General features: G+C 37.4%; 1 protein-coding gene and 1 long non-coding RNA gene across 3 annotated transcripts; both read left to right on the top strand.

Moving 5' to 3' along the window:
- Positions 1 to 9,374: 9,374 nt before the first annotated feature.
- Positions 9,375 to 15,567, top strand: LOC110709374. The gene is made up of 2 exons (XR_002508923.1): positions 9,375 to 10,457; positions 14,882 to 15,567. It is a non-coding gene; the product is annotated as an uncharacterized LOC110709374 (long non-coding RNA).
- A 1,460-nt stretch (positions 15,568 to 17,027) lies between these two features.
- LOC110709375 lies at positions 17,028 to 20,204 on the top strand. 2 transcript variants are annotated; one of them, XR_002508924.1, is made up of 4 exons: positions 17,028 to 17,397; positions 17,500 to 17,553; positions 17,645 to 19,272; positions 19,361 to 20,204. XR_002508924.1 is itself a non-coding variant. In XM_021887581.1 (2 exons), exons 1-2 carry the CDS (start codon positions 17,136 to 17,138, stop codon positions 17,734 to 17,736), a joined length of 510 nt encoding a protein of 169 aa, XP_021743273.1. In that variant the 5' UTR covers positions 17,028 to 17,135; the 3' UTR covers positions 17,737 to 20,204. The 2 variants fall into 2 exon arrangements, 1 of the variants encoding a protein (XP_021743273.1); XM_021887581.1 differs by having other exon boundaries at positions 17,028 to 17,553; positions 17,645 to 20,204.
- The last annotated feature ends 4,559 nt before the right edge of the window (positions 20,205 to 24,763 follow it).

Genomic DNA, 24,763 nt, shown 5'->3' on the forward strand with positions numbered 1-24,763 from the left:
GATTGGTGGGGTTGAGGTGAAGGGTGAGGTGGTTGAACCTCACCTTGACCGTTAATCTTGAAAGTATAAGAAGGCTTGGGTAAAGTGAAAGCATTATCCCTCCTACCGGATTCCCATTGAATCACCACCAAGTCTCACCTCCCATGAAATTAATCCAATTAAGGCCACCTAAATAGGGTAGGTCCATAATAGTTGGGCCGGCTACCTTACCGTCATTGTTAGGGACAAAGTTAAGGTGCTTGACCGCTATGTGTGTTACTAGGCCACCAAAATAAATGGGTACCCTAGACCTACCCGCCTCGGCCGCATTGGCCACCCGTTGGAAGTGATTGGCCATTTTGTGGACTATGTTGAGCTTTTCACTCCTAGGAATCATGTATGACCCTAACAATTCAAGCTCATCCCGCCTAACATTAGCGGGTTCATACCTTCCAAAAATGGTAAGGCCAACAAACCGTTGCCAAAACTTTGGCACGGGATGTTGTATCCAAGTGCCCTTGGCATGTTGGAGGTTCAGATTAGGATACCCCGTAAGGGATTGATAGACAACGACAATGTTGTCTTGCGGAGGTTCAATTGGCTTATCCGATTTTAACTCAAAAATTTTGCCAAATTCTTTCAATGTCAATCTAACATCATTATTAAGTAATCTAAATTGAACATGAGTAATCATAAGTATCGTAATGCATGTTAAAGAAACCACTCATGCCAATTCCCTTGAACAACTTTTCTACTAGCTTATCAATTCCTAATCTAATAAGGGTGGGGTGATGAACAAAACGAGTAGGAATTACCTGCCTCGAAGTGAGGTTGATCATCCTTTGTTTTTTCTCTTGGGTGGTGATGACCACCCTCTCCCATCCCGCAACTTGCAAATCCGGGTCAATTCTAGCCTCTTGTTGCCTTGAGCTTTCCCCCCTTACAGTTCTTGATCTCTTGAGAGCCATTTGTGATTAGAAAATATAGGAATTGAAGACTTTCTCTCTCTTAGGGTTTAGAGAAAATTGAGAGAAAGTGGTAGAAATTAGGTGTAGATTGTAAAGAAAGATTAAAGGATTAAAAATATGCAAAAAATTTTGAGTTTTGATGGAAGGATTGGAGAAGATCTTGAAAATAAGGGAGTTTGAAGGTGTAAAAATGGAGGTTTTAGAGAGAAAAAGTAATGGTGAAGAAGATGAAAGAAAAAGAAATTGAGGAAAGAAAGAAGGGGAAAGGATATAGAGGACAAAAAATAAGGCGCGCCCGATCGGGCGAATTATACTGATTTCCAAAAGCTTGGTTGTGCGCCCGATCGGGCGAGATCCGCCCGATCGGGCACGAATACGAACGAAATTTTTGCCCTTTCACTCGCCCGGTCGGGCGAGCTTCGCCCGACATTTCTTTTCCTTCACTTGTTTTGCGCCCGATCGGGCGAAATAAGCTCGAGTTTCTAACTTCACTTGCGCGCCCGATCGGGCAACTTCGCCGGATCGGGCTAATTTAGCTCCGACTTCCAACTCTATTTGTGCGCCCGATCGGGCGAAATAAAAGCTGAAATTTTTCCTGCTTGTGCGCCCGATCGGGCGAAGCTCGCCCGATCGGGCCCGTGCCCAGTCAGATGTCCTTAGCTTTTCTTCGATTTCTTTTCGTCTTCAAATTTTTTTCTAAGTCTCTTGACCTCTCAAACCTATACCTCTACAAAAACAATTATAAATGGTAAAATTTCACTCTCCTCGCCTCTCTAAAATAAAAAATAAAAATAAAGAAAAAGGAAAACTAGTCTAGAAAGCAAGAAATACGGGTTGCCTCTCGCAAAGCGCTGGTTTATCTAGGTCCTGCACGACCCTCTTACCACAGTGAAACTCAGAGTGAATCGGAACCACTTAGTTGAAGTATATCAACTGCACCAATTGTAGCTCCCTCATGATATAGCTTCAGTCTTTGGCCATTAACCTTGAACTCATTACTATGTTCGTCGAAAACCTCCATAGAACCGAATTTGTTGGCCTTTTTTACGATAAAAGGACCCGACCACCTTGACCTTAACTTTCCTGGGAAAAGTTTAAGTCGTGAGTTGAATAGTAACACTTTATCACCCTCCTTGAATTCTCTCGGAAGGATCATCTTGTCGTGCCACTTCTACGTCTTCTCTTTGTAGACTCGAGCACTATCATAGGCCGTCAACCTAAACTCATCGAGTTGATTAAGTTGAAGTAACCTCTTTTCTCCCGCTAGTTTGGCATCTAGATTGAGCTCCTTAATAGCCCAATATGCCTTATATTCCAATTCGACCGGGAGATGACATGCTTTTCCGTACACGAGTCTATACGGAGTAGTACCTATAGGGGTATTGAATGTAGTTTTGTACGCCCAAAGAGTGTCGTCCAACTTGTCGCTCCAATCTTTCCTTGACTTTGATACCACCTTCTCTAGAATGGCCTTGATCTCACGGTTAGAAACCTCAACTTGGCCACTAGTTTGGGGGTGGTAGGCTAAACCTGTCCTATGATAGACACCATACTTTTTGAGGAGGGTGTCCAACTTCCGTTCATGAAAGTGAGATCCTCCGTCACTTATTATAGCTCTGCGTACACCAAATCTTGGAAAGATGGTCTTCTTGAAAAGTTTGTGGACGACCTTGGCATCATTGGTAGGAGTGGCGATGGCCTCAACCCACTTGGATACATAGTCTACGGCGACAAGAATATAACGGTTCCCTTTTGAAGAAGGGAACGGTCCCAAGTAATAAACACCCCAAACGTCAAAAATTTCAACTTCTAAAATTCCTGTTTGGGGCATCTCATGCCTCCGCGAGATGTTGCCAGTCCTCTAGCAAGTGTCACAAGCCTGCACAAAAATGTTAGCATCCTTAAACATCGTAGGCCAATAAAAACCTGACTCATTAATCTTGGCCACCGTTTTAGTGGGGCCATGATGTCCTCCATATAGTGAGGTGTGGCAACTAGTAAGCACACCGTGGATTTCCCATTCGGGAACACACCTGCGAAATAATCCATCTGCACACTCACGAAACAAAAAAGGATCATCCCAAAAATAATGTTTAACATCAGAAAGGAATTTCTTTTTTTGTTGGTAGGACAAGTCAAGAGGTAGAGTACCACCCACTAAATAATTAGCAAAATCCGCATACCATGGGTGTTGCTCTACAACTGCATAAAAGCTGTCATCAGGGAAAGAATCATCTATAGGTAGAGAATCCTTACCCTCATCATACCTAATACGTGACAAGTGGTCTGCCACTACGTTCTCTGCTCCCTTTTTATCTTTTATTTCTATGTTGAAGTCTTGGAGCAAAAGAACCCATCGGAGTAGCCTTGGCTTTGATTCCGCCTTAGCTATCAAGTACTTCAATGCTGCATGGTCAGTAAAAACAATGACTTTAGAACCAACAAGATATGATCTAAATTTTTCTAAAGCATAAATAACAGCAAGGAACTCCTTTTCCGTAGTGGCATAGTTGACTTGGGCTTCATCCAAAGTTTTGCTAGAATAGTAAATAGCATGCAAAACCTTGTTCTTTCTCTGTCCGAGCACGGCTCCTAGCGCAAAGTCACTTGCATCACACATGATTTCGAAAGGAAGGTTCTAATCGGGAGCACATATGATGGATGCCGATATCAAAGCCTGCTTAATCCTGTTGAAAGCCTCAAGACACTCGTCAGTAAAAATAAAAGGGGCATCCTTGAGCAAAAGCTGCGTTAGTGGTTTAGCAATTTTAGAAAAATCTTTGATAAAGCGGCGATAAAACCCCGCATGACCCAAGAAACTTCTAACTCCCTTAACATTAACTGGGGGAGGTAATTGCTCAATCACTGATATTTTAGCTTTGTCTACTTGTATGCCCTTATTAGATACAATGTGACCTAGGACTACTCCCTCTGTCATCATGAAGTGACATTTTTCCCAATTAAGAACTAAGTTGCACTCTTCACATCTTTTCAAAATTTTAGCGAGATTAATTAAGCATGAATGAAATGAAGAACCATATACGCTAAAATCATCCATAAAGACCTCCATAATAGACTCTATGAAATCAGAAAAAATGCTCATCATACAACGTTGAAAGGTAGCGGGTGCATTACATAAACCAAAGGGCATTCTACGGTATGCAAAAGTGCCATAAGGGCATGTAAAAGTAGTTTTTTCCTGATCTTCAGGGTGAATCGAATTTTGGAAAAATCCTGAATACCCATCCAAATAGCAAAAGAATTTATATTTGGCTAACCTCTCAAGCATTTGATCTATAAAGGGAAGAGGGAAGTGGTCCTCTTTAGTGGCGATATTTAATCTACGATAGTCAATGCACATACGCCACCCTGTCACAATTCTAGTGGGAATTAATTCATTCTTTTCATTTGTTATCACAGTCATCCCACCCTTCTTTGGCACTACCTGCACAAAACTTACCCATTTGGAGTCAGAAATAGGATAGATAATACCTGCATCAAGTAATTTCATAACCTCCTTCTTGAATACTTCCTGCATGTAGGGATTTAATCTTCGTTGGGGTTGAATGCAGGGCTTGTAATTTTCCTCTAGATGTATCATGTGCATACAAAAGTCAGGGATAATACCCTTGAGATCATCAATACTGTACCCAATAGCTTTCTTATGGGTTTTGAGAACCCCTAGAAGTTGGGAAGTTTGTAGGTCAGTAACTGCAGTACTGATGATAACGGGGTGTAGTTCCTGTTCATCCAGAAAAATATATTTTAAATGAGAAGGGAGAGGTTTTAGCTCAGGTTTCTTGACCTCTGCAGGTTTTGATTCCTGAACTAAATTTACTACCTTCATTGTTTCCTTGGGGCTTAACTCTTTTAAGGAAAGAGCCTTTTCAATATCTTGTACCTCATTACCCCAAACGCTTGCATTGTCTCCGGATAAATTCCCGTAGAGAACTTCCTCTAGGGGATCCTTCGCAAGAACCTGGCAAGCTATCATCATAAATATCAGCCATTATATCAATTACATCAATATAGCAACAATTCTCCTCTAGCATAGGCCCTTTCAAAACCTTCCCTAAATTAAAAGTAACATTACCGTCATCTACAGAAAGGGTTATTTTACCATTTTTAACATCAATTATTGCTCCTGCAGTATGGAGAAAAGGCCTACCTAATATAATGGGTATTTGCGTATCCTCTGCCATGTCTAAAACAATAAAATCAACAAGAATAAAAAATTTACCAACTCTGACAGGTACGTCCTCTAAAATACTTAAGGGGTATTTTACTGAACGATCTGCCATTTGCAAAGTTATATTAGTAACTTTTAATTCTCCCATATTAAGTTTAGCGCAGACAAACGATGGCATGACAATGACACTAGCACCCAAATCACACAAAGCTTTATCAATAAAAAAATTCCCAATATGACAAGGGATAGAAAAACTACCGGGATCTTTAATTTAGGAGGGGATTTGTTTTGCAATAACGCGCTACACTCCTCTGTGAAAGCTTCAGTTTCTACTTCATTAAAAGCCCTTTTCCTGGTCAGAATGTCTTTCATAAATTTAGCATAAGCAGGAACTTGAGTGACTAAGTCAGTAAAAGGAACTGTTACCTGCAGGTTTTTCACAACCTCTAAAAACTTACCGAAGTATTTATCAAACTTACTCTTCAGTTGTCTATTAGGGAATGGAAGTTTGATAACCGGGCTCTGCACATCTCCTCCCTTATCCTGTCATTTACCCTGCACAGAAACATTAGTAGAGTTAGTTTCTATTTGTAGCCCTGCAGGGCTAGCAGGATTAGCGTTTGGTATAGAGGAATCTAGATCAGTAACTGGTCTATCTTCCTTTGGCATAGGAGGTCCATCATAATGTGAACCACTCCTTAGACTGATTGCATTGGCATGATCTGTAGGATGGATAGGTTGTGATGGTAGAGCTCCCTGCTGACGGGATTGTAGGGTAGATGAAAGTTGTGCAATTTGATTGTCCATGATTTTATTATGGGCTAGGATAGAATCAATTTGCGCATCCCTACTCTCCATATGCTTTTGCATATTGGCGAGTATTGCTATAATTTATGTCATGGCAAGGTCGGAAGATGATGAGGGTGATGCTTGGCTTTTCTGACCGGAATTAGGATGATAATATTTTTGCTGTGGTGGGGTTTGCTGTTGTGATTGATGTGGAGGTGGAGGATTTTGTACATTGGTGCTCCGGTATGAAAGATATGGATGATTTTTATAACCGGCATTGTAAGAATTGGAATAGGGGTTATTCTACCTATAGGTTTGAAACGCATTAACTTGTTCCATAGAGCTCCTACAATCTTGCTCCCAATGACCTACAATTCCACAATTTTTACAAAAAGCTTCATTGTTAGCAACAGCAGAAACATTAGCTACAGAGTTAGGAGCAACAGTAAGATTATCTAATTTTTGACAAATAGACGTTAATTGAGCTTGCAAAAAGGATACGGAATCGACATTATGTTTTCCTTTATTTGCAAACCCTCTCGGATTCCCATATTGGGAATTGTGTATTGCCATGTCTTCGATAACCTGTCCTGCATCGTCCACATTTAAATTCATGAACCTCCCACTAGCTGCAGAATCTAGCACTAATCTAGAAGAATTTCCAAGTCCATTATAGAATGCTTGGATCAATTGCCATTGTGCTAGATTATTGTGAGGGCACTCTCTCTGTAGTTCCTTGAACCTCTCCCAAGCCTCATATAACGTTTCGTCGGCCTCTTGAGCGAAGTTCTGAATAGCACTCCTTAGCACCGCTGTTCTCTCTGCAGAATAGTATTTATTATAGAAATTCAAAGCAAGAGTTTCCCAGTCAGTAACACCAAGTGTAGTTCTATTCAAACCATTAAACCATAATTTAGCTTTGCCACATAATGAAAAAGGAAAAAGAATCTCCCTGATTTGGTCTTGCGTGACCCCGGCTTGTCTAATGGTGTTACAATATTGGCAAAAATCTGCGATGTGGAGATTAGGATCTTCACCCTTAGCTCCACTGAATTTCTTCCTCTCTATCATAGTGATAAATTGGGGCTTGATCTCAAATTGAACTCCATCTAGAGCCGGAGTGGGAGTAAGGTGCGGGAAATCTGTGAGCTTCGGTTGCGAGTAGTCACTAAGTTTCTTCTAGGCCGTCATCTCTGATTCTGAATCTGAAGGAATATCTGTGTCACTAGAATCAGAGGGAGGATCTCTTCGACTGTTGTCCTCCTCCAAACCCGCCAGAATTTGTCTATAGAGTTTCCTTTGCCTATGAAAAGAGCGCTCGATCTCAGGATCGAATGGGATGTAACCTGATCTGGAACACTTGGGCATAAACAAAGAACTAAAAGATAAATATGAGAATTTCCCCAAAGAACTAACGTTCTCTAAGGCAAAAGGGGATAATCTAAACTACAAAAATATAATCAGAAAACAAAAATAAAACCGTTTCCCCGGCAACGGCGCCAAATTTTGACAAGGTAAAGTCGTATCCCCTAATCAAAAATAATTACCTAAGTCCTCTAACTAAAGTAGATAGGGAAGTAGGGTCGAACTCCACAGGGAAATAGGTCTTTCTATTCCTAATTAATTATTATAGTCAAAATTATCTAAGTAACCAATATTTTTGTGAATAAAATTTATACTACGGAGAATAAGGTCGAAAGGAATAAAGTAGGGGGAAAATAAAATATTAAAAGTCCTAGGGCATAGGTTTACTAATAAACAATATTCTAGGGCAAATCATAATAAGCAATCATCAAGCATTGGTTGATCAGATTATAAAGGGCTTTCACTACGCATTATAATCACAGAGTTAATTTACCGGTATTAAATCTCAGCTGTCGAATCTCGACTTAAACATTTATGAATTAATCCGCCTATTGAAACTAAGCCTAAACATCAATTCTGATATGTCGAATCTCGAATTAATATTGCTAAACTCATACAATTAAATCTGGCCAAACCTAATTGCATAGCATTAAATCAATCAGTAGGAAATCAACCAAGCATTGATAATTAACAATCACAAAATTACCCCTTCATATCATTTATTAGATCCCCATAAACCCTAGAAATAAAACTACTCACGCATCATCATAACTAAACTAATCAAATAAATAAATAAAAGCATAATCAAAGAAGTAAAATAGCTGAAATTAAAAGAGAAGGAATTGTTACCAAAAAGAAATCTGGATTAATGGAAATAATTAAGAACAAAAGTTTAGAGAGAATTTAGGAGAGAAAAATATTCTAAGTAGAGAGAGAAAGTCTAAGAAAGAAGGTCATCAAAAATTACGTACAAATCTCGTACTTAAACGTTCCCTAAAACAAAAATTAAAACTAAACTAATCAGGTACTATAAAAACACACGCCCGATCGGGCCCGCCTTTTTCTTTGAGCTCCTTCTCAACAGGATCGCCCGATCGTACTAGACGCTCGCACGATCGGGCGCGCTATAACTTGCCGCGCCCGATCGTGCTAGACCTTTCCCGATCGGGCCCTTGCTTCACTTTGAGGCTCGGTCTTCGATTGGGCTTGATTTCTCGGCCCAATCCGAATTTCCTCTTCGGGTCTTGAATACTCGGACCAAATACCTCGGGATCCCAATTACCGAGCCCTTAATCACTGGCTCGATGACTCTAACCGGCCTTGGGCTTCAAATATGGTCGTGCACTTCTAATTCCCGTAGTCGCTCCATGAAAAACCCGAGAAAATGCTCCAAAGGCGCAATTTCCTACAAAACTCAACAAAGACTACGAAATACTAGAAAACACAAATTAGTAATAAAAGTGGCTCGAAAGAGCCAAAAACACTAGTAATTATGACCAAGGGACGGGGGTAAATTACTATATAAAATGGACATATCAAAAGTACCACACCATTTACAATTCTAGGACAGAAGGGATAACAAGGAAGACTTTGATTGGAGCTTTGGAGGCTCCATGTACTGATGAGGACGAGTTTCGACAGCTTTTTGTGTTGCTGATGTTGAATACACTCTGTTCGACAACTTGTCATCGCATGAAGAAGAAACATCTACATGCAGCTGCAGTTGTAAGCAGTGCTAAACTGTATAACTGGTGCTCTCTCATTTTGGATGAGTTATTACATGCGATGGCAAGCTTTTCTAAAAGGTTTTATAACAACGGTTTTGCCCATGGAAGTGGTGGGTGTACTTTATTTCTGTCGGTAAGTTGACACCTCTAAAATATCTGAATGTAAACCTTTTTTCATTCATTTAGAAGTCATAAAGCTTATGTTGATGTTTGTTTATGTAAAAGGAGTTGTTGTATGTTGATAGACTGAACAAAATTCCACTTGAGTGGAATGAGTTTCCAAGGTTAAAAGTATGGACTACAAAGGAGATGAGCAAAGCTTGTAAAGAAGATCGTTTCCCGACGGGTGACTTTGGAAAAAAGGGGGTAATTGGAATATTAATTTTGTTAAATAGCTACAATCTTATAGTTGTATAAATATTATTTATTTATTTTTTTACTTTGGATAGTGTCTGGACGTTTCGTATGGTGGGGATGCTGGTCACCCGTTGAAGGCAAAGGACTGTTTTCCAGCTAAAAGGAAAATAGAGGAGGCGGATGAAGTAGTAGCTGATATTGATGATGAGGATTTGGCATGGCTTACCATAGATGTGAAAACCAGAAGAACTCTGGTTACAGTAGAGTATGCCTTTCAAAGTAAGAAAAAGAAGCTAGGAGGTAATTACATAATTTTTTCGTGTTATTGGTACGGTTTGGTTCATAGCGGTTCATAGTTAGTTATATAATTGTTTCATTTTTTTGTTGTAATAAAGAAGTACTGAATGAGGACCCTGAAGAAGAAGGGAGGAAGAAACACTACTACAAAAATGATCTAAGATAACAACATATGGTATCACTTACATGGCTAGAAACTTAACTAACTTATAAGTAACACTATTGTAACATTTTGGCATTGAGTAACACTTTATTGTAACACTTTGCTATTGAGTAACACTTTATTGTAAAACTTTGCTATTGAGTAACACTTTATTGTAACACTTTGATATTAAGTAGCACTCACTAGTATAAATAGAGAGGTAGTTAAAGAAAGGTACCATCGATTCTTAAAAACACTACCTTAAGAGGTTGTCTAAACCCCAAAAATAAAAAAATAAAAATGGCCTCAAAAGTCAAACTGGACAAAAAAGAAAAAAAAGGGACAGAGAAAGAACTACTAAGTACTACGTATAAAAGGTCTGCTACCCTTATAAGCTAAGGCTACCAGTTCCAATTTCCAAACCAGTTTTTACTATATAAAAAAAAACCTTTATCTTTACAACTCCGTAATTCGTAATGTTCATTCAAATTTCTTCATTAATGCCTTCATCTTATTTTCTTTCTCTTTCCAAGCCGATGTTAGCCTTGCAGCCACAAGGCCCACAAACATCTCTACTTCAAGCCGAAGCTGCACCATCACCTTTGTTGCCCTCTTGCAAAACCGCGCCGTCGGCACTTCCAATCGTAAGTTTATTTCAGCTTTTTTTTTTATTTATGATTATTTATTTCTTTAATTTATGACTTTGGGGATTCCATTTTTATTTTTATTTTATTCAAATTTTACGAAACAAATAAACGACGGTTCTGTGAATTTTGGGGATTTCGTTTTTTTAATTTTATTATTCTTTTTTTTGCAATTAATTCCTATTTATTTTATCATGCTTGCTGCTGTGAATTTGTTAAGATTAGGGTTCGAAATTTTGGTAAGGGTTCGAATTTTGGGTTTAAATTAAAACAGTTAGGATTAGGGTTCGAATTTTGGGGTTTGGATTCAAATAGGAGGATGAAGATGATGAGTAAGCCTTCTACGAAACTGGACGATGAAGGTGTTTTGTGGTTTTTGAGCTGAATAAGCCAAATCCTCATACTCTTTGCTACCTGCAAGTCTTTTAGAAAGTCCTTAGCACATTATTCTCTCTTGTAGCTGGCTAAAAGCCCTCCTTTCCTTCACGGATTATAGCATTTGCAAACTTGAGCATCCACCATCCACCTTCTTGATCTCCTTTTGTGGTAATCAGTTTAATCTCTAGATTTGTAGAAGTGCATTCTGCTGCCAATTATGAAGGAATAGTACTCCTATTGCTGTTCTTCCCTATTCTCTTGAGCTGCTTCAAAACTTGGAGGAAAAACTGAATTTGACATGTTAGTACCATCTGCTTCCTTGTCATTAACTCCAGCTCCCTTCACGATCAAGTCTGCTCTACTCTCCATACTCTTAATAGTTGACCATGGGTTCTGCCGTAGATTTTTGAAAATCAGGTTGTTCCTGGCCTCCCAGATCCTTTCGAGAGCCGTAACAAAAAGGGTAGATAATTTTCAGGCTCCTATATTTGTCAAACAATTTTTTTAACCAATTATGAATCCAATCAGCTAAAGGAACGTTATCCTGATAAGTGGCATTAATCCCTAGTCTGCTCCCTTTTCACGCATGGCTCACAAAAGAGCATTCTTGGTCTTAAGTGATGCTCCTGATCGAGTCTCCAGGTGAAATGGTAAATACTGTTGTTGTTTCCTTCTTCAAAGCAAAGAGCACAATGGTGGCTCTCTCCCTGACTTCTCTGCTCCGTAGAGCAAGAAGTGATTTACTTTCTTTCTTAGGTTAAACATGATTAAAATTGCTTTGGGATAGCTGAATGGTAATCTTAAATACTTTTTGTGCCCAATTCTCTTGAGTAAATTAAATGTCATCTTCTATCCTTCTTCATAATCTTTTTGTTGCCAACTTATATTTATGCTGTCGTTATGGTGGAGCCTTATTGCTCTTGTGTCCTTTGCTTTCCCTATTTCTTTACTCATGAGAAATTTGTGAACACTGATTGCATTAAAACCTTAAGTCGGTGAAGTTGTTGTAACTGTTTTCAAAACCAACATGCGAATAGTCGAATACTAGTTCTAGTTCAAATTACACTATCAATATATAATCCATTGTTAGTTCAAAATACACTAATTGCTAATCTAGTTGCTTAACTTGCTTCTGTAACTTTTATTCTATTTGCTGGTGTAAGGATGATGTGTATCAGCTATTATAGTGAAATATAAACAGACTGAAGTACTGAACCCATTACTGAAATCTTCTACTTGACTTCATGTCTAGGATGATACCACTTTTGAAAAACAAAGGGCTTTCTTTGCCCCTGTTATTTCTGATAAAGTGCTTATAAACATGTAAGTGCATAATATAATTATTCTACTTATCTGATCAATTGGATGTAGGTGATGCCATGCCACAGTGCGTGAGCAAGCAAAAATAAACCTCTATTAAAGACTGTATTCCAAGTGCAACATTGCTTACCGTATTTATTTCTCTTTGTTTTTTCTATTTGAAAGCATGCTTTATCATACCTTTGGAAAGTATCAGAGATCCATTAAAACAAACCAGTTTTGCAGGAGATATTTAAAAGGTGATTGCTTTGTGAAGTGCCTTTTCATTCCATGACAAACTTAGAAATTATTGTTTTCTAACCATATTTCTCTTGCGAGTTATGGGATTCGGTTCCTAAGTCGCAAGCACATAAAGATACACCCCTGATTGAATTTTAAAAGATAATTTGTTAGCTTCTTATTGTGGAATGTTAACTTTCTATAAAATCTGATGAGCGGAATCTACTTTTAGTTTTCAATTTTCACTTGAACGATCTGCTAGTTTAATTTGCCATTCAAGATTCAACTAACTTCAATTTGTGGTGTTATCTCAGGTTTTATTCACTAACAGAATTTGGCTCTTTTTGCACTGCATTTTATCTCAGGTTTTAACTTTCTATGATTGTGGTAATAGCTTTGAATAAGCTTGGGGGTATTAGTTTGTTTTTGTTTTGTGACTTCTTGGTTTTGGTGTTGAGGTTTGGCCAATCTTTGCTTCATAACCTAGGTGTACCACCAAATTCTAAATTTTAGGCCTACCCTAACCTTTTGCCCTTACGTTACAGCCTTTGGGAAAGTCCGTTCGACCTAGTGCGTGGTGTTGGGGTTTGGTAAGTCCAACTTATCGCGGAAACAACCTCGACCCAAAGAACCACTCGCAATTAATAAAACCATAAAGCATAACAAATAAACATAAAAGGATAAAATCGGAATTTACCTTTCACGCGTGCTTCGCCCAACCTAATGGGCTCTTACTTGAAAGCTTTAGCTCCGAAAATACCGAGCCTCCAACGGTATCCACTTACAAAGGACGAACACCGACTTTTTAGGTCCGCTACCTTGGAGTTAGCAAGGTCCGACCAAACCCCAAGTGTTAATGGAGTTTAAAAGTTTTTGCCAAAATGCAATGCTCTTTCTAACTCCCACTCAAGCAAAGAATTCTCAAGCCATGCTTTGGCTATTTATAAGGAAGGATAGGTTGTGAATTCCTCTCATCTTTCAATGTGGGACTTTTTAACAAAAAGTTCCCACATGGAAAGATTGATGAATTAAATCCTTAGTTAAATATATCAAGGAACAAGTAACAAGTGTCACATGGTTAGGTGAGGACCACTTTCCAACTTGGTCCCCAAGGCATTTCACATGCAATATGAACTAACCATGTGTCACTCAACCTTGAGCCTTAAGTTTGGTTCGGTTGGGCCATTTTATTTTGGCCCGTGTCCATGACCCATCGCCCCGGGTCCACGGCCCTTGTCATATGTGTCGCCACCATGGCGCGCTGTCACTTGGCGGCTGCCACTAGGTGGCTGCCACTTGGCGGCTACCACTAAGTGGTTGCCACTTGGCGGTTGCCACTAGGTGGCTGCCTCGTGTGCTGCCACATGGCGCTTTGCCATGTGTGCTACCACGTGGCACGCACCTATTGGGCGCGCTTTCCTAGCCTTTCACGTGGCTAGGATTTTACTTGTTACTTGAAGCATTTTCCCGTCTCGCCAAATCTTAAATTTTGGCTCGACATTTGAGATTCTCCGACGCTCGGTTTCGACGCTCCAAGCTCAAATTTCCGATTAAGCTGTAATATTAATTATAAATTAATATTACTGATTGGAAGCGGCCTCAACCCAGGCATTCCGATCACTTGACCTTACTGAATATATTAGCTTTCTAATAATTCTGAATCCGCTAACGGAATAGTACAATTGTTCGAAGGACACAATTCCTTTCACGTGGTTGAGTCACATACCGAGGGAGGGCATTATGAGTTAAAGCCTAAGGAGAAGGGATGCAAATTCAAGATGTCGAGAACCCTAAAACTTTATTCTTTTTCGGTTCCTTCAAGGAACCATAGAGAAGCTTACTAAGGGAAGATTTGAAGCCATTGGGAGAACGCGGTTAGATTAGTTGGGATGAAAGTGGATTGGGCCTCATTAGTTCTCTACGCTTAGCATACCTTATTTTTCAATCAACTGTGGATATCTTGAAGCATGAATAACCCTATCATATTGAAAGGTGTTAATTCACTTGCATTTGACCGTTTTGAAGATCCTTATCAAGAGCTATTTGTTTGAATTTCTGATTTACTTCTTTTCTTTTAAATGATTTTGCCTCGTTTTATTTCAAAGAGTTATGGGTTAAGCTCTTAGGAAACCTTTACGAGACCTCACTCGTCTCCATAGGCGACTTTAGGGATTAAAGATAGTGAGTCTTAGTGTATATTCTCTTCTCATGTCTTTCTTTTTCTTTTTGAATAAGTCTTTCATCCTTATTCTTTCTTGCTTTGTTTTGCTCGAGGACGAGCAAAATTCTAGATTGGGGGAATTTGATGAGTGTCATTTATGGCACTCATTTGTTATCGTTTAGTATGATTTTAGATTGCTTTTATAGCTCTTTTCTTTCCTTTTTCTTAAGTTTTGCTCTTTATCTCTTTAGTTTACTCTTAACTTAGTTGATTTTCATTTTTTATACATTTCTTGGTTTATTTTGTTATTTTCTCGCTTATTTTCTTATTTTCTTTCATTTTTCAGGTTAAGGTCGTTATCCAAAGACTCTCAAGGGCCCTTCCCAGTTTTGGCATTGATTAGGATGCCCAATGTTCCCCATTTGAAGCTCAAGCATAGAGAAGTGCAAGTTCCTAAAGACTTTAGGCCGTGCTTTCAAGTCGTGGGGGCGGGGCACGAATTCTCGTGTTGAACCCACAATCATGGAGTTTGGAAACTACAAGGTCCCGTGTTTATCAAGAGCATCGAATGGAACACACGAGGATCGTCAATATGATGGTGAAGAGGGCTACCCTGTTCCCAGGCGCGGGTGCACGCTACTATGGTGCGGCAGTGCGGCCTGGTGGTGCGGGCGCGCTTCTCTCGGGCGCAAGCGCGCCCGTCTGGGTCTTTATTTCGTACCCAGTTTTGCGCGGCCGCGCTCCCCCTTATAGTCAGCGACACTTGTACGGGCCTATTTTGAACGATCTAACTAATTTCTCTTTTTTAGTTTTACTATATTTAGATTTTCCCACTATTCTTAGAGGGAGAGAGTTCATTTTAGAATTAGAATATAATTAGGTTAGATTTTTAGAGAGAGAAACTCTAATTTGTAGAGAGATGTTCTTGATTGATGATTGAAGATTGATGATTCTAAGTGTTTTCTCCATTGATTTGAAGAAAGTTTGTAAGGATTTCTTTACTTTAATGCAACATTAAGTTTTTAATTTGAATTACATTGTTAATTGTTCAAGTTGATTGATTTTTGAATTGATTTTATCTTGATTAATATGATGATGATGAATTTGTTGTTTAGCTTAGTTTTGATATTGATTTCCATTAATTGTGAGTAGTTCTCTTGCTAGGGGAATGGTGAAGCATATATGAGTAATGGATTTTTGCTAATTTGGGGAAATTGATGGAGTTGATGTTGGGATTAAATTGGTTGATTGATTATGTGCATGTGTGTGTTTAATTTAGGAGTGATCAACCTAGTTGCTCGCACTAGATTGCATTGTAAGTTAACATTTATATTGAAAATTGATTTGTGGCTTGCATTTTTCGATTGAGTTGGTTTGTCAAGTTCCTAGTTAGAGTCTCTCGTAATTGGTGCTAGTTTGACCTGTAGGAGATTAGCCTACCATACTTTTTTTATTGCTTAATTAATTTTCCCTTGCAACACATGACTTAGTCATCTCCAATCCCAATTAGTTGAAATCATTGCAAGTATATGTGGATCCTAAATCCTAGTGTTTGATATATTTGATTTCATTTCGATTGCTTGATTGATTTAGAATATACACACCTTACTTCATTCCTTTACTTTGGAATAGCTTAGCTTTAGCATTAGCATTCACCTCCCATTCCTAGTGGTTCGACCCTCGACTTACTCCTATGCTAGGTATAAGGGTGTGTTGAGAGATCACAAATTTTGTTTGGCCGAGGGAAGATTAGTTTCAACTACCTAGTCTCTACCCTCGATAAATGGCCATCATGGGCCACTATTTGGTGTGTAAAAGTTCGCTAATGTGGTCGGTGCAACGCGTAAGCGACATCGTAAGTCACTCCCATGTTCATTGAACATCAATCGGTTGTGCGAGTAGTGAGCACTCCAAGTCTTAGTGCTAGGCACTTAGACACTTATCGACCTATTGATAGTATTGATGGGCTACGCCAAAGCGATGCATTACTATTACTCCCTAGGATACGTAAGGCATACTAGGTATGCAAGTTGGTTTTGGTTATAAATGGCCGCCTCATAATAGCCGAAGCATTGGTCATCATCGCAGGCATTCTCTGGCCAGACGCCTACTATATTTGTGGGAAAACTATTTCACATTGAGAATATTTGAATATGTAACTCCTTCTAAATAGTCAAGTTTAAGGAAATACTTCTTAGTAGCATATCAAAAATCGTAACAAACTTAGCCAAATCAAACGATTAAAATAAGTACTAAACGCATAAATTTGCTTTTGAAAAGAAAGGAAAACAGAACAAAATCTTTTATTTGAACACTAAATAGGCTTGGTTATTTGAAACATCTAATCAAAATAGTGTGTCATGTACATATTCTGAAACTACAAATTAGTCCTTAAATGTATGACTTTGTACTTTGATATCTGATTTGCTCTTGTCATCTACAATATATTGTAGTTTAACTTTACTATTGAATATAGGATTATAAACCTAAAGATATGTAGTAACCTCTGAGAATAAGTACTTAAACTTATGAACTCTGAGTAATGTGCTATGTGCTTTTACTAACAACTGAATTTGGCAACAATGATGCATTAGAGAACTATGATACATGGACGTTTGATCAAGGATAAAGTAGATAGTATTGGAGAAAAATTCTACTTTGATGGCCATTATGAAATATCCAATGCTCTAATAAAGCCTATGCCTAGGCATTTTGAAATAGCCATCACAAATAATCCCTATCAATTGACCTTTATTGAAAACACCCTGGTGCAACCAACATGTTCTATAAGTGGTGAAGTTGAACCTGAATTCGAAGCAATATCTGCAATAGCTAAGGCTCATTTCTTAGATGAAATTTGTGGTATGTTACATTACTATCTCCATTATCTTACATTCCTGTTTGACATATGTTATCCATATATTACAACTCATATGATTCAGGAAAAAATTATACTTAATGCAGAACTTCAGCCAACAAGTCCTACAGCATATGATATTTGTGAAGATGCTACCTATGGTATATCAAGTATTTATTAAACTACCTTCATCGCTTTCATATGCCTAGATTCTGACCATAAATTTACTGCTGCCTACAATTGTGGGAATAGTTCTCTTTGCAGAGAAAGAAGTGCGATTGGTTGATTCTTTTTATGGACAAAAAGCATATGTAAGAGAAGTTGTTATAACAGATCAAACGTAAGCCTAATCCTATACCATTTTTTCATCATAATTTAGTTATATAATCCATAATCTAGATTCCATTCATTTAATTACACATTTCACGGGAACGCTCAACCAATCATTGTTAATGTTTGGAACCACCTTACTGGAAGTGCTTGTGAGAAAATGAATGTATGGGATGAAAAATTTATAGTTGTTGGTTTTACATCAGTGAAGGCCTGCACTTTGAAAGGTTAGCTAATGTTATTTATATATTTCAAGTATGAAATTTATTTCTTACTAATTTTGAAATGATGTTGATCTTTCCATGCATGAGTAAGTCTGAATAAATTGTGATAATAGGGTCTTAGAGCCTGTAAGATTTTTAGGCTCACATATATTTCCTCCGCCATAATCACCTTGCCTAATTGCTTATATTTCTCTTGTATCATATTCTTTAGAGATTCCTTTTTGCCTCGTGCCACAGATAACATTAAAAGTTTTAAATCATGCACTATTATATTTTCCTTATGATGACCTAACGAGTGATCATACTTCCTTCTAAGTGCAGTATAAATTAAAGGGCTAGAGAAATTTATAACTTTGTAGGATTTAATACAGTTGATCTAATGAAAAGTTACAAGTCTAAAGATGTTATCTATGTTTTTACTAGGAAAGATAGTAGGTGTATGGAGGATAGGGATTAGGTGTTGTTTTCTGGTCCTCATTCCTTTTTTTTTGCTAAGCCTATCCTGGTAAAGGCCTTGACGCCTAATTTTCATTTCCAGAAGGAATTACTCTGTTGTGGGTTAGATTGCTTGACTTTAGTCTTCATTGCTAGACTAAGGATTCCTTGAGTAGAGTTGGTAGTACTCTAGGTGTACCTTTTTTTTGCAGATGTCTATACTTCTAAAAAGCTTAGAATTTCCTTTGATTGAATCCTGATTGAAATGGATACACTGATGATCATATTAACACTAATCAACTATTATACAGCAAAGATGCATCGCTAAACTAACAATACTATATTTAAAATAGGTTTATGTCTATCAACTGGAATGGATACATGAATAATATATGAACCAAAAGAAGATAGAGCTAATGTCCGACGTGAATAGTATGAATGTTTTTACTCATTATCCTATGGGATAATAATATCACTATTACATATATAATCAGCATATCAACTTTGCAAGGCAAGCCTTTATGAACAGAGGCTCCTAGATCGACAAGCTAGAATTCTTCATGTCCGATATCCTGAAAATCCACATGAGACTGTCACAGTTCAATATTCCAAGGATAAGAAGGTTTCTATTCCAACATTGATAAATATATATGCACTAATACGTCTTCTTTGTTAATCTACAGCACACTCTAACTTTATATCTTAAATATAGGCACAAAATGCATTGCAAGATGAAAGACATTGGCTGCTAGCAACTATACCATCTGCAAATTTGGAACAACTAACCATATATACAGGATGCTTGAAGTGTGGAAAACCAACAAATTTACCTAACGGAAGAGAATATGCCTGCAGAAAATGTTATACTAAAGAAACTGTTGCTTGTATCAGGTAACATAGACATTAAAAGTACATCTATAATCTTATTTTTATGAATGGAGTATGTTTAAAACCTTTCTAATATGAAATATATGTGCAGGATTGCTTTTATGTTTGATGTTATAGACAACACTGATCGCATAACACTTACAGCATTTAACAATGATGCTGAAAAAGTCTTGGGCATGCATGATAGTAGATATATGATGTAAAAACAAATGTATGTGCTCTACTTCATATACAATTAAAAGAATACAAATTGATTAAACTATCTCTATGACATTTGATGGTACTCGAACAATCACTATACTTGCATTTGCCTTATGGTACTAATATACAAATATGATAATTTTAACAAGAGCATCATATCTCTTTTTAAATGGCAAAGAAGAAATTCAATTCAAAATTGCTGCATATGAAAGTTACTCCTACACCAGCATTATATGCAACTAACAAACTACAATGGTCAATAGAGGAAGTTGTCATTAAGGAAGATCTGTATACCCTTCCACACTCTAACAATGCTTCAGGCACCACAAGCAGAGAAGAAATTGATAAGCATAACACTATCATTGAATCAATGGGAGAAGATAAAACCATGGAACAAGTCAAAGGCAACACTAAGAACACAAGAATACTATTGATGGAACAATATCCATAACCATAGGTGTTAAAGACTGAAGCAGCATTACCAGACTGGTCAATGCATAAGCGACATCGCACTTCTCTAGAAAAGCAAGCCACTACAGACAACAACTCAGCTTCAAGTGCAGGAACTCAAGTTTGACCTACTAATATTATAACCTTAGGTAAAAATCTTCTTTTGCTTGTAGTAAAGTAACAAGTCTTCCACCTCAGTGCTGCATTTTGCTCATCTTTAGGAGGGTGATCCCATCGTAAGGGGTACTCTCCTTAAATGCCCATGGTCACTTAAAAGCCTAGGACTTTAAACTTGTTAGGGTGTAGTAAGATTTGAATTCCTGAGTGTTTGGGGGACCTTGAATTAGAATTGATTCTATCATTACACTTTTTTGTAAGAAACAAGTAGGAGTCGCCAATGAGTTTAAGGAAAAACTCATAAACCTTGTTCATGCCTTTCTTCCATGTGGAGTTCATGGAGTAATTAGCACGAATCATAAGTTTACTCATGCCCAAATTGGTCTATAAACCAGAAATGAGTTCGGGAGCGAGGGTACTAAAATAACGTTCCTTTTAGAGGAGAATCGTTATCCTATCCCTAGTACGACCTCTACTATCTCTTCCTTTTTTACAATTTCATCACCAAACAATATATGCAATGTGATACCTAAAACTATATTGGTTGATTTTATTTACAAGCGTTGATTCACGTAGGAATTACATCGTAATGTCGTTATTCTTATTTAATCAAATCCGTTAAAAGGACAAGAAAATAAACAAGATTCCCCTTTGCTTAAGTGATCAACCAACAATTATTTAATTCAATTCAAATTTTTATTTAACGCAAGATACTATGTGGAATTGATTAATTAATTATTTGAAGGTGATCAAACAACACTAATTAATTAAGGTTCTTTTAAACAAGAAAATAAATATGATATAACTAAGTGCTCGGGAATTTCCACTTCTCTTTGCAAGATCTCTATTTAGAACACTTATGGACTCCTTCTTGTTGGGGAACCTCCACCGTAGTAACAAAATATAAAAAGGGTGAGTGCTTATGACAAGAGGGGCTATGTTCCACAAGTTCACAAGTATTTTGCCAGAGTTTTAGGTTAATTTTTGTCTGTTTAAGCCTCGGTTTAAGTTCTTATTTATAGGGAATGATTAGTTTTAGGGTTTTGAGCATTCTACCGCAGTAGATGTCGAGCGCAACAAGATGAGTTGCGCGCGGCATCCCAGCGCAAGTGATTTGGTTGCGCTGCAATGGGCAGTGCAACTAATTGTCTTGCGCGCGGCTTTATGGTAAGATTCGATTTTTTATATTTTCCGTATAATTCTGAATCTTTCGTACTGCAACTGAGGTTGTGCTGGGTGTCGCGCACAACTGAATTAGTTACGCGTGGCAGCCCAGCGCGACTGTTTCAGATGCGCGCGGCTTGTTTTGCGGCAGCACTAAGATTTAACCTAGGCGCTCCTAAATCCGTCATTATTAGGTTTTAAGTACGGGCTTAAGCCTAATAATGATCGGGTTTAGTTAATTGGACCTTTGTTTAGCTTTTTCTTTAATTTGGGCTAGTCTTTTGTGTTTTGTGGCTTAACCTGTTATCCATAAGTATTCTTCACTTTGATCCAACATGAAGATGGTTTTATTAATCGTTGTAGACACCCAAATGTGTCTCCCAAAAACCAAACCCAGTGATGAATACCTTTCACACCATTTGATTATCAAATAAAGCGAAAGTGTGAAAAGTCTAGTGATGAAGATGTTTTTATTAAAATATCTCTTCTTTCTGTTTTTGAAAATATTTCTTTTCTTATCCTATTTTTGAAAAACTTTCATTCCAGTTTAGTTTGGTCTATGATATGGGTCCAATAATGGTGTATTTGGATGGGGTTTGAAAAGACCTTTCCAACGATATATTATAATCCCAATTCCGATGAATAATGAGGAAGTTATAGCCAAAATACTCAATTGGGCCTAAACCGGATTTTACCTACGACTCAATGATCATGTGGAGGGTCCAAAGGTATAATCCTATTCCTAAACTAATTAGTATTAATTAGAAGCTTCTATGAGTTTCTAAAAGATCTTAATTATCTTTTTTGAAAAGATAAGATTAAAGAATTTGAGTTAAATAAAAACTTTCCTTTTTTAAAACTTTCCTTTTTTTATTCCTGATTCTATTCGAATTTAAAGATGTTAAAAGACAGTCAGATTTTTTTTTCGTGCCTCATAATCTTTATCCAAATTTTATATGGTTGGATAAATATTGAAATTATCTTTCCAATGATATATTATAATATTAAATCCGAGCTATAACGAAAAATATATGAATGAGATATGAAACTCTATCCAAAACTGACACCGTCCCACTATTTCGGTCATATATTTTTATATACAAAAGATTTTAATATTATTATAATTGGTTGGAAAGTAGACTTCAAGAGCTTTCCAAAAACATACTATATGCATTATTTGAACTTCTGGATCAAAAGATATGATAAAAACAAAATCCGCAAAAACTGTTGTCCATCGAGTTCTATTTCGATTCGAATTCGGATTCTTTTCTTATTCTTCGACCCTCTTTTTTCTCTATAAATAGAGGTCATACCTCCCCTTTTTCAATCACCAACTCTCATCAAGAATTTCTTGTTTCTCTCTCTCTTTCTAAGCCTAGATTTTTATAAACACAATTCCTCATACATTAGCACTAGACACACCTAGCATTATTCGAAGTTGCCTTCACCCTAGACGTGAAAGGTTTTAATTTCTGAGGGTTTGGTCCCAAATCTCTCTTTCAATTATTTAATTTAATTGTTTTGTTTTTGTTATTTTCCTTGAAGTTACTAACGTGTGTATTTTGTTATTAGAAAGAGATACGAGGCATCCAAGTAAGTGCTTTAATTGTTTGCATTGATATTATGATATAGAAATCATGTCTAGGTTGTTATTATGATTCCTAGTATCATGTTAGGATGCTTGATGTTTTTAATGACAACAATATTCCTAGTATTATGTTTAGGGAAAAGGTTATAATATCAAATATGCTTATTATAATTTCTATGATGCTTCCTATATTCTCTCCTAATATTCATGTTAGTATCATGTTAGGGTTAAAGTTTTGATTTTTATTGTTTAGTGACATTCTAGGGTTAGTTATTAATCTTGTTAGTATCATGCATAGGGTCTTAATTATGCTTTAACATGAATATTATGATTATATTTGTTATGACGATGATTCATGATTCATGATTATTATTATAATTATTATATTTTTTATTATTATTATGTTGCTTGATATATATTTATTGTTATTGCTTGATCACGCCTTTTATGCATGCTTAAAGGGAATTGGTACTTGTAATCACGCTTAATCAGATAATTAATAATCTTGTTTAGGGTTAATATGATTATAATTCAAGTGATCGCCAATAATAGTTTATTTGTGCATTAATATTCAACCAACATAGATAAACAGGTTTAGGGTAATCCTATTGATTGCATGTTAGTCAGAAAGCACACATGAATACAATCAGAATAAAGTAGAGGCCTATTATTAGGGCAGGTTCAATCTCTTTTAGGTTGGATTTGTACCTTCATCCCCGAACTACCAGTCATGGTTCCAGACCTATTGGAGTTGACGATCTCCTGGATCGTTAAGGGGTGTAACCTTCACCTCGTGAACGATTTACAAGTTCCTAAAACTTGTTGGCGACTCTTTTGCTCTAGCTTCCTTCCCTTTGGACGCCACCGTACTTTAGTGTATGATCACAGTGGGGTTCAAGCTAGGGATAATGCTTGAAATATTCCCTACAATCGTCATTGCACTTCCTGTCGTGACAGGAGGCCAAAAGTAGATGTCTCAGTTAGCCCCCACTTTGATCGAGTCTATAATAGACGATGATCAAAGTAGTCAAGGAAATAAATTTGAGACTCATTCTGTGAAGTTCTCAAAGTATTGAGAATCTTTTAGTAATGTTAAGGATGTTGAAACGATCCTTGGTTCGCTAAGTGTTCGAAACAAGTAGCTACTAAGGCTAGGAAAAGTTTTTTCTTAGTCTTAACGCGCTAAAGAATCTAGATTGATCCTTTGCAATTGTAGAACTCTTTTACATGTAAAGGTGTTCTGGTGATGTCAATTCATGAGAAGAGATCGGTTTTAAAAAAGAATAAAAGGACATGATTTCCTCTCAATCGTGTCATCGTTGGTATAAAGTCCCTTAAATATGTCATTGAAACTTTAGCCTGACTTTAACAAAGTAATAAGATGAAAAAGGTGTTTTCGGCATTCGAGCCAAAATGGTCTGGTATTCGATCCAGGTTCGGTATTCAAGCCGGATGTCCACAAGATAGAAATACATGTCTCAGGACTGGAGGCATATATCCAAATTTAGTGAGAGGGAAGAAAGTCAGCAACTCTCTCAGTAGTTTTGTCCACAAGATGAGTACCTATGTCTCAGAACTGGGGGCACGTGACTACATAGGTGCGACATCGTCTCGTCGCTTCTTTATATAGGGGATGATTTCGACACCCTAATTGTCCGGTAAGTTAGTAAGCACACTAACTACCGTATTTTCTCCCATTCAAGAAGTGCTTGTTCCTGATTGATCGGTGCGCCTGTCGACTCGTCAGCTAACGCCTACAGTAATTCTCTACCTTTTAGTCCCGAGAGGTAGATCTCGCAAAGCTTAGGCTGAAGTGAAATTTTGCATTGTACGATACGCCATTTGCATTGTACGATCGCTGTACAATTTTGCATTGTACGATACGCCATTTGCATTTTTACGCTGCATGAAAAACCTTCCTTATTGCTTCGGACGTGAAAAAAGAAGAAAACCGGACATTTGTAACGTTAGTAC

Source organism: Chenopodium quinoa, unplaced genomic scaffold (genome assembly GCF_001683475.1).
Source record: "Chenopodium quinoa cultivar QQ74 unplaced genomic scaffold, ASM168347v1, whole genome shotgun sequence".
Classification (NCBI taxonomy): domain Eukaryota; kingdom Viridiplantae; phylum Streptophyta; class Magnoliopsida; order Caryophyllales; family Amaranthaceae; genus Chenopodium; species Chenopodium quinoa.

Bases quoted from the DNA above. Each gene is read 5' to 3' on its own strand.
- LOC110709375 (XM_021887581.1), top strand. From the start codon at position 17,136: ATGATACATGGACGTTTGATCAAGGATAAAGTAGATAGTATTGGAGAA. The intron at 17,554-17,644 runs GTATATCAAGTA...TTGTGGGAATAG, and splicing joins TTGTGAAGATGCTACCTATG to TTCTCTTTGCAGAGAAAGAA.